The sequence below is a fragment of the Sardina pilchardus genome, chromosome 10 (assembly GCF_963854185.1).
Source record: "Sardina pilchardus chromosome 10, fSarPil1.1, whole genome shotgun sequence".
NCBI classification, from domain to species: Eukaryota; Metazoa; Chordata; class Actinopteri; order Clupeiformes; family Clupeidae; genus Sardina; species Sardina pilchardus.
Window position 1 is genome coordinate 16208398 of NC_085003.1, and position 13206 is coordinate 16221603.

The 13206-nt window shown below is 41.0% G+C and overlaps 1 protein-coding gene across 2 annotated transcripts; it reads right to left on the reverse strand.

Annotated features, from left to right (window-relative positions):
* On the reverse strand, positions 1-3688 carry psma1 (proteasome 20S subunit alpha 1). Of its 2 annotated transcripts, XM_062547626.1 has the most exons (10): positions 3596-3688; positions 2574-2618; positions 2381-2482; positions 1995-2098; positions 1725-1813; positions 1548-1618; positions 1324-1453; positions 1151-1230; positions 948-1052; positions 1-281 (listed from the first exon to the last, which is right to left on the reverse strand). In XM_062547626.1, the coding sequence occupies exons 1-10, from the start codon at positions 3596-3598 to the stop codon at positions 246-248; spliced, it is 765 nt and encodes a 254-aa protein (XP_062403610.1). In that variant the 5' UTR covers positions 3599-3688; the 3' UTR covers positions 1-245. The 2 variants fall into 2 exon arrangements, with proteins under 2 accessions (XP_062403610.1, XP_062403609.1); XM_062547625.1 differs by lacking the exon at positions 3596-3688 and having other exon boundaries at positions 2574-2642.
* Positions 3689-13206: the final 9518 nt, after the last annotated feature.

Consider the following 13206-nt stretch of genomic DNA (forward strand, 5'->3'; position numbering starts at 1 on the left):
TCAGAAACAAAAAAAAAAACGTTTAATTGGATTTGAAACCCCATACGGATAGAAAACACACATCCTACAGTCAGTGTGCAGATAGCACAAAAGTAAATCTTTTATATGGTATTACATTACAGCTGTTTGCTTGCAGTGACTCCATTGAGGAGCAGCAGCTGCACCGGTTTGGTAGCTGAGCAGAAAACATAGTTGCTGATCGATGTTCAGCAGCCTGACTGAATCCGGGCCGCTGGTCGGCCCCCTCAGTACACCATGGGTTCATCAGCTGGTTGAGCTACCTGAATCACACAAAAGGGCTCAGGTCAGAGGGGAGCAACTCATGCAACATTTCGACTGACACGGATTGAAACATACTGCTGTATTTAGCGTCCCTGAGCTACTTCACGAGCAAATGATGGGTTTGGATGTTTGGTTATAATAGCTGTTCACTCTTAAATAGGGAGAGTGAGGGTGCTGGACTGACAGTAATGTGAAACTACTGGGTGCTCAAATGGTTCTCAAGCTGATCAGGTGCTTAGCTGCACATGGGTGCTCATTGGTTGCGGCCATCTCTAGGTAACAGCCCCAGCTATGCCCATAGACTGACTGCATAGATAGTATGTGTGCAGCTATGCCCATAGACTGACTGCATAGATAGTATGTGTGCAGCTATGCCCATAGACTGACTGCATAGGTAGTATGTGTGCAGCTATGCCCATAGACTGACTGCATAGGTTATATGTGCAGTGTGAATGTAATTTTGTCTTCTTCTGTGACAGGACCCAGTAGAATGTAAGTTTGCCGCTATCCTGTGAATGAGATTATTTTTTCCTGTGGATAATAACGATCACATCAAGCCTTTTCTTACGTAAGCCTCAATTCAATCAACAGATGAATGAAAAAAATGAGAAGTTGAACATCACAAAAGTGTTTTGAATGCTTATTGAATCTGAGAAAAAGCTCACCTTTCTCTGTGGCCTCTCCTCCAGACCCTCCAGGAAAGGTGCAACATCATCGTCATCATAAATGACAAACTCCCGGTCCTTTCCCACAATGCCGATGGAGACATTCTAAGACAGAGAATAGAATAAGTACAGTTACCCAACAGCTCACACAGAGAACTTGAAACATGATAAGGCCGAAAAACGAATGGAAGTGAAATTCTAACCTTTGTGGTAAGATCCTGTTCTGCAGGTAGGGTTTCCCGCAGTGCACGGAGCCCATGCTGCACAAGATCATTCAGCTCACCTATAAAAAAAACAAACAACCGTAAATCAAAATAAAGTGCACAATTAATACAGCACAACATCAGAGTGCAGTGAGTTTGGATACATCACTCACAGTCTAGGAACGTGTCCATGTGTCTCTCAAGATAAGTGCGAGCTGATTGGGAGCGGGCTCCAATGGACATGGCTTTGCAATCAAAATAGTTTGCTGAGGGGCAGGTCTGGAAGATGTGGGGCCCCATGTCCTAAAAAGTAAGAAGGAAAATTGAACCCTTCTTTGCAATGATGAACAGCTAAATTAGTTTCTACATATCAACTTTAACAGGATGTAGCTCTTACATCAAAGCCTGCGATAAGAAGTCCCACTCCATAGGGTCTCCGCCCATATCTTTGTGTGGGAATCTGGGTTTCTGGTGGGTGGATTAAAGATCATAGATCTGTCTAGTGAGAACATAAGCTGACAAAACACTCAGACAGACACAGAAAAAAACATTCTTTAAGGGTCATTAAGGATACTGCTTCCAATCAGGGAAACCAGGCGGGAGACAGGAAGGGGTCGGTCAAAGACAAAACGGGAATCCAAGCACTCTTGTCGCATGAAGTTACTGAAAAGACAGAGAAAAAAGGCAATGATTAAGCTCCTGGATCAAATTGGTCAGGCACATGTTGTACTGGCACATGTTGTACTGGCACCTAAATGGTAAGAAAAGCAGTACTTGTGCACCAAATTCCCAGTGGCAATCTGAACCAGTTGGCTAACCAGTTAAGAGAAGAAACAATTCTTACCAGAGAAGCCTGGCATCTGCCGTCAGTCCAGCGATGGAGATACCCACATGGTTATCAACATGGAGAATCTTCTTCTGATGGGCAGCAAGCTCTGACTGAGCTCTCTACAAATGCAATATACATCAAAACTCAATAATTTCCACAAGATTTTACTGTTGCATTCTTATCCATAAACAGTCATATAAAAGTTAAAGTGTTAATGACACAAATGTTGATGTCAATACATTATGTAAGTATTATATGTGACAAGAACCCATTTTTAACACCATATTACTGCTACAATACGTTGTATAACCTAGTAATCAAAGCATAGAAAGACATTTCAATGTGTGCACACAGCACAGTAAGTGAACTAAAGAACACAGTTATGTACACATTTGACCTACCTTCAAAGCAACAAGAACGGCATGGGTGCGTGATTTGAGTCCTACTGTTGCAGATCCTTGCTTTACTGCCTCCATGGCATATTCAATCTGATGAATGCGTCCCTGAGGCGACACATCAACATACATTATATTACTTTAAGTAAAAAACCTAGTCACAGCAGAAGAGAGACCAAAACAACTGATTTGACCTTACCTGAGGACTCCACACAGTAACATCGTTATCATACTGGTTGCGGAACTGGGGAAGGGGGGAAAAAATCATACATTAGACATACAACCAAGAATCTACTATTTCACAATAAGGTCGAATTATGTCTCATCACGAAATAGAAATCCACTCAGAGGGGACAGGCTACACACACCAAGACTATACTGTACTTATGGTGCAGTAATAGTGGAATATAATTGCGCTCATAACTTAACCGGGGGTCAATGAAACCTGCAACTAAACCGCAATTTAACTTTACAGTATAGTCAGGTAGAATTCTAGGCTAGACATATTTGGTTTCATTCGCACTGTCAGCGCAGCGGATACCTCATACAAGGTAACGTTAGCTGGATGAGAATCGAAAGTAATGTCAAAGCCCGTTTGCGGATATTGTCCACCGACAATACTGAAACTAGCTGATTAGCGTGTTACAAACTTACCTAATAACTAACTCAACGTCTCTTTCCAAGTCTAGTTGACCTCACATGCATTTATGCTCATCAGCCCACTGTAGTGTTTCTATTATGTTCAGAATGTCAGTATTACATGTCTTACGTTAGCATCAAGTTCTTCCAGCACTAAATCAGCTAAACTTAGAGACGGCTAGTCAGCTAACAATAGCATACTTGACATGCAGACTAGCACGACCGCACTAGTTGGTATCATGGGAATATTTCCACCCCAAAAAATCAAAATGATGAGCAATTGAAATACACAACAAACTATGGTTAGTAGTTTAAACCAGAATTGAACGCTAGATTGATACCGCCACTAACTAGCCAGTCAATTTGTGTGAGTTACTTTTACGCTTACTCACGGTATCAAGCTAGCACTGGCTAACGTTTCTTTTAGCCAAATACTTTCTATTGTCTTTGACAAACAGCGAAAGGTTAATCATACAGAATGCCACAAAGGTGCCACTACAACATTAAAATATCAAACAGATGAATATATTCTCTAACATGTGATTTAGTGAAATTATTAATACAACACTCATTCATCCTCACCATGTTTGCCTCTCAGTCAGCCGCCTATCCAGAATAACGATGTTAGCAATCTACTTCTTTTCCTTGACGGACAGGAAATATAATGGATCTCAGAGCAGAAATGTGGGTCGATCTTCATGCAAAGGCCTGTTGATGCGAGACAGATTTGTCTGCACCTATGTAATGGTCTGCACCCACTGTTGTCTTTGAAAATAAGTGAGAACCCTGAACCCAGCTATGCTCTAGTCTAACATGTATCAATTAATCTTTATGAATAGTTGGCTACTCTGTTGATTTGGTCTGACAAATGGTCTCAGGCTCTCAGCCCAATGAGATTGGTGAGTTACTTCAGAGATGAAAACTTGACTGAAATGTACTTCTGTTACTCTGTTTATAACAAGCATAGCCTATGTGTAATGTGGAAATCATTACACATAGGCCACCCCCCCCCCCCTCTTTCCGTCTTTATAGGTGTTGCATTTTATCTGTGTACTTGCTTATTGTTTAATTACCTATTCAATTTTATTTTCTATTACCAGTCAGTACCACAAATTAGATGAATGGAAGATACATGTTTAGTATATGGTAAAGGATTGAGAGGGAGGGTAATGGTGCTGTATATATATAGTTAGTTTATATATATATATATATATATATATATATATATATATATAAACCTGCTACCCAGAATCAGAATTACTACCCTCGGACATTTATTCATTTTGAGGTTTGATCAATAAACATATCTGAAAAAAACAAAACATGCACCACTTTGAAGGCTCAAGCCACGAAAGCCTATAGGCTATATGTCCACATCAGAGACCATAATGGCAACACACTGGTCCACACCGAGACATCATGGGTTGGTGTTATCAAAATAGCCACTAGAGAGCAGTATTAATCTAAATATAATGCACAGCCTTTTGTGTGGCTTGCTTTCCTGACGTCTATTGAAATAAATGTGAAATTCAAAGAACACTAATTGTAAGACAGAACTCAGAGGGACACTACACGGCAAATGTGGTACAAAATGTAGTCCAAAAGGAACTTCAGTAAGGCTACATCATCAGAAGTATTTAATATTGTTTATTGTAAATTTCTGCCATGATTCTAGATTTAAAAACAGAAAGAGGTAGGCTACCCCTACGTTTACATCATAATTATCTGATATATGTGCAATCTTGCAGAACTTAATATACTAGTATGTTGGTTACTTAATGTTGAGACACATGCACAGGGGAGATACTCCTGCTGTTTAATTAGTGAAGTGAAACAGAGCGCATAGATTAAACTGAGCAAGTGTTTGTCATAAGATGTGCCGCAAACCCTTGCTGCTATTCATAGCATTCACACCACAGCAGTGCAGTTTGGGGGTTTAAAAAGATGAGGAATATTGAGTGGCCTCACTGTTAATGATATTTGATGTACCCATGGTCAGGGGTGGGAGTATGTGTGTGTGTGTGTGTGTGTGTGTGTGTGTGTGTGTGTGTTTGTGTGTGTGTGCGTGCACACGTGTTTGTGTCTGTGTGAGTGTTTGTGTCAGTGTGTCTGTGTGCATGCTTGTGTGTGTGTGTGTGTGTGTGTGTGTGTGTGTGTGTGTGTCTGTGTGTCTGTGTGTGTGTACGTGTATGTAAGTATGTGTATGCTTGTGTGTGTGTGTGTGTGTGTGTGTGTGTGTGTGTGTGTGTGTGTGTACTTGTGGCATGTGTGTTTGTGTATGCGTGTGTGTGTGTGTGTGTGTGTGTGTGTGTGTGTGTGTGAGGAGGGGGTGGAGGAGGGATGAATCAAAGTGCTTTGCTGATGACGGAACCTGCACCTCTGCCAAGGAAGTGGTTGTGGTGGCGTCGGCGTTGGGCATTACATCAACGAAGCTCCTTTGTGATTGAGATCAAGGGGGTTGTGCTGTGCTCAGCACTTTGGCCAGCTTCATTTGAGTCTGCCAAACGGCCTGCTTTTTAATTTTTCAAATGGAGAGGAGCCTGAGTCACTGCACAGTGCAGGGCTACTGCTGCCCCACTCTCCTGCACCGGCTGTAGGTATAGAGGGTGGGGTGGTGAAGCTGCTATTGGAACAGGGGCCTTTAAAGGATAGAAGCATGAAGGAGTGTCATAGGCACGTGTCACAGCACTGCTGCAGGTGGGTGTAGTCAACAAGATGACACAGCGGAACTCTGAGATATGGGTGAACAGAATGGCTGGTTTTGATCAAAGGATATCTAAGACTGAAGTGACTTTTATGTACAACTCAACATGTACAGTAGCATGAAAATCATGATTTTTTTTCAAACATTATCATTGTGTATTGTATTACATCATACATGTAATACTTTGTTAGTAAGCAGCAAAATGTTACTCTCAAAAAGAAGAGGTGGAAAAATCCAGTTTCAGTGAGTAAAAGTCCTACCATGTACAGTATCTGTGCCAACCATTGATTTAAACCAGCTGATTCTAATTAGCACAACTCTTCAGATAGGTAGAGCAGCTAATTGATGAGATCACCTCTGCTAACCGCACAGGTAGAACCAATACAGGATCAGACGAAGCTGGAGTTTTTTCCACCTCTGTCAAAAAGTTACTCTTTATTCTACCGGCCTTAATCATTCAATTGAGGCCAATTCTCACAGGCTTACAGTACTATTATGGGTCAATAGAAGATTGGGAATATGTTGCCTAGTCTGATGAGCCTCGATTTCTGCTATTCGGATGGTAGGGTCAGAATTTGGTGTAAACAACATGAAAGCATTGATCCATCCTGTTTCAATAGCTCTTGCTGATGGAGGTGGTGTGGTGGAGATTTTCTTGACCAGTGTTGCATCTTCTGATTGCTGCTAGCAGGAGAACGTACCATGTCACACAGTTCTAACTGGTTGTCTAACCATGCCAGTGAGTTCACTGTACTCAAATGGCCTCCACAGTCACCAGGTGTCAATTCAAAAGAGCACCTATGGAATTTGGTGGAGCAGGAGATATACAGCGCCCTCCATAATTATTGGCACCCCTGGTTAAGATGTGTTCTTTAGCTTCTAATAAATTCATTAAAAAAATAATAATATAGGACCACTATGAAAAAAAGCGTACAACCTGTAATTCAAGTGCATTTATTCAGGAGGAAAAAATCCCACATTAAGAAATAATTATTTTACATCAAATCATGTGTGCCACAATTATTAACACCCCTGATGTTAAAACTTTGTACAACCCCCTTTTGCTACAACAGCACCTAATCTTCTCTTATAATGTTTAACAAGATTAGAGAAAACAGAAAGAGGGATCTTTGACCATTCCTCTTTGCACAAAATCTCCAAATCATCCAGCGACCTGGGTCCTCTCCTCTGCATTCTCCTTTTCAGCTCACCCCACAGGTTTTCAATGGGGTTGAGGTCTGGGAACTGAGATGGCCATGGTAGGAGCTTGATACGGTGTCTGGTGAACCATTTCTGTGTAGATTTGGCCATATGATTAGGGTCATTATCTTGCTGAAAGACCCAATGACGACCCATCTTCAGCTTTCGGGCAGAGGCCACCAGATTTTGATTTAAAATGTCCTGGTATTTCAAAGCATTCATGATGCCATGCACCCTAACAAGGTTCCCAGGCTCTTTGGAAGAGAAACAGGCCCACAGCATCACCGATCCTCCCCCATACTTCACAGTGCATGAGGTGCTTTTCTGCATACTCATCTTTTTGTTACGCCAGACTCACTTAGAGTGTTTGTTGCCAAAAAGCTCTATCTTTGTCTCATCTGACCAAAGCACACAGTCCCAGTTGAAGGCCCATACCGCTCACACAGTCCCAGTTGAAGGCCCATACCACTTAGCGAACTCCAGACATTTGCGCTTATGATTTTCTGTGCATGCCTCCCAAACAACTTTGTAGATGTGTACATGTAGATAGCGCCTGATGGTTGTTTTGGAGACTTTGTGACCCCAAGATGCAACCATTTGAAGCAATTCTGCAACAGTGAGCTTTGGAGATTTTTTTATTTCTCTTACCATCCTCCTCACTGTGTGGTGGCAAAATAAGCTTCCAGGCTTGTTAACCACTGTTCCAGTTGTTGTAAACGATTCCTCTGACCGTAGATATGGGCAGGTGTAGGCGAGTGGCTATTTTCTTGTAGCCATTGCCTGACTTGTGAAGGTCGACACACATCTGCCTTACTTAAACGGTGTGTTCCTTTGTCTTTCCCATGTTGAAGAGAAATGGCCTCTGTGTCACGTCATATTTATACCCCAGGGAAACAGGATGTTAAGAATTACTAATTAAATGTTCATCTAATGAAATATTAATGTACATGCTCTTTAAACTGTAAACTGTAACTACTGTAGAAATGACAGAAATACTTTGTAATGAATTGGTAGGGGTGTCAATAATTGTGGAACAGGTGATTTTATGAAGAATAATTATTTCTTAGTCAGGGATTTCTTTTTCCCCCTTACAATTCACTTCAGTTGAAGGTTACATTTTTCTAAAATGTTCAGTGTAAGAGTATGCTTCTACAATAAAAACTGAATTTATTTTAAGGCTTTTAACACATCTTAACCATGGGTGCCAATAATTATGGAGGGCACTGTACATCATGGATATGCAATTTGTAGTAATTGTGTGTGATGCTGTCATGTCAACATAGACCAAAATCTCTGAGGTACATTTCCAGCACCATGATAGATCAATACCACCAATAATTATGGCAGGTTTGAAGGGAAGGTGAGTGGACATTTACATTTCTTACAAAAGGCAAGTCTCAGGCCCCAGCCGTGGTGCTACTGGCTGGGGCACCTGCACTGCACGCCGGCGACCCGGGTTTGATTTCCGCTCCGTGGTCCTTACCGGATCCCATCCCAATTCTCTCTCCCACTCACTTCCTGTCTATCCTGTCCTACAGTATCTCATTCAAAATGCATGATAACCTCACCAGGTGATTGACAAGAACAATCACCTGGTGAGGTTATCATGCATTTTGAATCACCAGAGCATGCTAAAAGAGCAAACTAGTTTAAAGACAACTTCCTTACAGCAATCTCAAAGTATGGGCCTATGAAACTCAATGAAAGTTGGGACCCCTATATGGTGGGTGGTTCATTTAGGTTCGCAATGTCATCCTTATATCAAAGCACAAATCTCTGTGTTTGTTGTAGAGAAGCTCTCAAAGAGGAGCTGGACGTGGCCTGACCTGTCCTGACGTGAGTGATTACAATTCAGACCATCATAACATTCTGGATTGGGCTAATTTAATCACCAATACCTGGCCATTTTAGCTAAAACGTATTTTGGCTATCTTTAGTGACCTGTCTGGAAAGAAATCAGTCAGTCATCTTGATTAATAATCAGTACAACTCTTCCCAGATTCAGCTTGATCTGCCAACTTACAAGGCTGAATGCACATACAGATACTGTAATGTTGACCATATGAACAGGAAGAGTCCTCCAAAAGATTGCCTTGGATCATGTGGGCTATGCAATCACAAAATAGAATCAAGTGTCACTAACACAACACAACCACATCACACCAGATCACATCAGTCACATTTGAATTTGAGACAGTTGCTTGTCAATGGTCAAACCTTTTTGTTATAGTTGTGTCATTAAGGTCAGTTTCAAAGTAATCAGTTAACCACATAAAACCGTTAATCCCCAAGAGTCAACTCCACACAAATAGGCCGACAAACACTTTGTCTTACGGAGCCCTTCTCATCTAAATGTATAACGTTTTAATCCCTCCGCCTGGGTATTTTGAAGATGGTTGGGGAGGCCGCAGTTATAATAAAATCCAGATCAACACGCAGGCACACTCTTTTGAGATTTCATTGTTTAAATGCAATGTGGTGTCGCTCATTTCCCCCAGTGGCTACATATCCTTCTATGTACTGTATGTCTGGTACACAGCATTTTATAGCACAAAGGAACAACATGAACATCTTGCAACCATACTGTATACTCTGGGCTCTGGAGCGCTCAATACAACTACCATAAATCAAGCTGAGAACTTGTACTGTTTCACCGTGTTACAACTGGATTTGTGTACTGATACTTCCGGCCATTAACACAATGTGATTGACAGTTCGTTCAGTGATATGATTTATTATGAACCACAATAAATGCAGTTAGCCATCTAAATATTACATGCATTGCCATATACAGTATATTATGTGTACCTGTCTTTTAAAAGGTGCTAACTTTCCTGCAAATAAAAACAGCTCATGGAGTGCAAGAGCCCTCACAAAGAGTGCCTTTAATTCACAGCTTTGCTGTAACGGCAGAAATTGCAGTGAGGTCTGGACCTTAGCCACATTTCATCATGGCATAATATTTTACTTTCTATAAATACTGTAGGACCCAGTCCAAGTTCTGGGATTGATCCTGATACGGTTCCAATCCGGGGAGCCAAGTTTTCTTCAAGATACCAGAGCTCGATCACTGTCCTCTCTCTACTCTGAAAAACCTGCACCATTAACAATTAAGTTTAATGCTGTGTCAAACCATGTAAAACATAAGTGCATAGCTCTCTTTCTCTGTCAGTGTGATTTCAGTGGAAATGCTAAAGAACCAGACACTGATGGCTTTTCCTTCAACAAATGATGTCATGGGAAACCAAACAGAGATCCACGCCCTGCCCCGTGGGCGTCTGATTGATGCTCAAACACTCAAATGATTAAATCTAATTTCCTTAATGTCTGAGGATGCGCCAAGCGAACAGCGCAACTTGAACGAACAAGTTAAACGATGTTGCATTTATTTTTTTTAATGAATGCCTGTCGTCCAACGTTAGTAAGGCAGTCTTTCTCATCTCCTTTTTTTTTATTGGAGGTACATAGCCTATGTTTTGTGTGTGTTTGTTGCCACTCTGCAGGTGAGCAAACATTCATTAAGGACAGCATGCCATCTGAGATGGACTCTTTGTTTGCGTCCAAATTCAATGAAGCCCTCTCTTACTGTTCTAATCCAATTCTGAAATGGGAAGCCTTGATCCGCAGTGCCTCACTGGTTGTGAGCTATATTTAGGGCCCGAGCACCGAGGTGCGGCCACTGAAAGTGGCTGCACCGGAGGTGCAAGGCCCTATTGTTTTTGCTCAGATTATTATTATTATTATTATTATTATTATTATACTTCTATTCCTCTTACTCTTAACTTTTTCGCCCTTTTTCACCAACTTGACATGCACTAAAACTCTTGTAATTTGGCATCTAGATGTGGAATTGTTAACTGTACTTAGAGACAAAGGTTTGGCCTAGGGTGTGGCTCAGGGACTGTATAGCGCCACCTAGCGCGCCGTCTACTGTGGTTGACGCATACATTCACGGAAATGAACCAAATTTGGTGGACATGTGTGTTGTATTATTCTGAACAAGTTTTTCATTTAAACTATATAGTGAATCTTAGAAGAATTTGAATTATGTGAGATTGTCTGATTTTTGCACATCATGTATTTTGAAATACTTCTCCTAGACGGTTTATCGAAATTATGTCATTTAAGCACTAAAATGATCTTGAGGGGTTGCCTGAGAGGAATTGCGACCAGATTTTTGAATTTCAAAAGTATATTGAAATGGCGAAGGTTTGAATCTAGGTGTCTTATAAAAGAAGCAAAAAGTTGGTGTTATAGGCAGAAAACAGTGACTAATTTGGATGAAATTTGATGGAGTATTAGTTAGTGTGTTTGTAGTGACAGTCATATACAAAGTTTTGAATTTGGTGTTGTTTGTGTTTTTTAAAAGCACATTAATGATTGTGGTGGACACAGTTTTAGCTAAAATATTTTGAAGCGAGTTGATGAATAATTATAATCATATCAACCTATGCTGCAATTTTGATTTCAACCATGTTAACAGAAAGTGAGATATTTAGGTTTATTAGGTTTTTATAGGTCTCTGTTCCTAGCCGCGCATGGTCTTGCTCCCTCACTGTGGCTCACCCACTCTAGTCTGTTTCCCTCCCCCCACAGTTCTTCCCACCCCTCCCCTCTCTCCCAGCTGGATGTCTCTCTAACCTCCCCCGCTTTCCACATAGAGACTCAGACACACACACACACACACACACACACACACACACACACACACACACACACACACACACACACACACACACACAGACACACACACACACACACACAGGTTTGAACCTAAGTTTCTTATAAAAGGAACAATAAGTTGGTGTTATAGGCAGAAAGCAGTGACTAATTTGGATGAAATTTAATGGAGTATTAGATAGTGTGGTTGTAGTGACAGTCACATTCAAGTTTTGATGTTGTTTGGTGTGGTTGTGATTTTGTCACTTATAATAGCATATTAATGATTGTGGTTGACACATAGTTTTACCTAAAGTATTAGGCTATGAGATGAGTTTACAAATACTAATAGTCATATTAACCTATGCTGCAATTTTGACTTTAAACACACTAACAGAAAGTGAGTTATTTAGGGTTATTTGTTTGATGCCCTAGGGAATGAAACTCAATTGTCTGTAAAAGTCTCTCACTCATTTGACATTATGTGGTCGAGAGCACTGTCCCGCCCACTACACCATGTGATTTGTTAGTCAGTGCAGATCCAGGCGACCCCATAGAAGTCTCAGTCAATGTAGCTCTATACTGAGTGTTTTCGTGGATTTATATCGTGGAAACAGTGCAATCATTTTGACTTTTTGTCTACGGAGTTATTCTTGAAAGTAAGGTAACAGTTTTGTTGAAACGCAACTTTGCAAGCTATTTGATGCGGTTCAATAAGTTGGCTAAAGCGCTCGTTTCCTCCATCTAGCTAACTCCAAGTGATGCATGTTAGTGATATGGTGTTTACTAGCTAGTTTATCTCAGCTTACAAATAGAGCCTTGATAGCCTAGGTGACAGCCTAACTAGGCCTACTGAAACATAATCCAAACTTTTGACAGTTGTAAAATGTAACGTGAAGTTCAAATGTGTCACTGTTTGGGAGTAGCCTGCCGTTTGGGAGCTAACGTTATAGCAAGGCAGGTTTTTGTCACGTTCGGTAATTAACAAGTCCCAGTGCGATAACGAACGTCAAATAGCCTACTGTAGTTGGTCTTGTTTGAAAAGGTCTAGCGGAAAACACAACAGGCACCTAGGGCCAGCCGTAGTAAATTCGACCTGGTTTTAAATCTTGGCCTAAGCTAGCTAGCTAAGCTAGCTCGCTAACTCCAATTGATGCACGTTAGCGATATGGTGTTTACTAGTTTATTTTAGCTTACAAATAGAGCATTGATAGCCTAGGTGTCAGTGTAACTCCTGAAACATAATCCAAACTTTTGACAGATGTAAAACGTAATGAGAAGTTCAAATGTGTCACATTTTGGGAGTAGCCTACCGTTTGTGAGTGGAAGCTAGCTAATGCCTTTATTAGTGGAGGACGTAAGTTTGAAACCACAACGAACTTACTCTGCCTAACTGAAGGAGGACGTTTCTCCATGGACATCTAGAAAGCAGGAGAGAAGATGACAGAACTAGAACTGGCCGTCTGCTTAGCTTTCAATCAAGGTAAGAACATTTCCCTGCAGTGCAAGGCAGGTTAATGTTATTCAGTTGTGGTGATTAATTGCCTTTAAATTGAGTGAACCATCTATCTATTCAAAATAATCTAAACGTTTCCCCTATCTGGAAATACGTTAGTTTGGTGCCACCGAT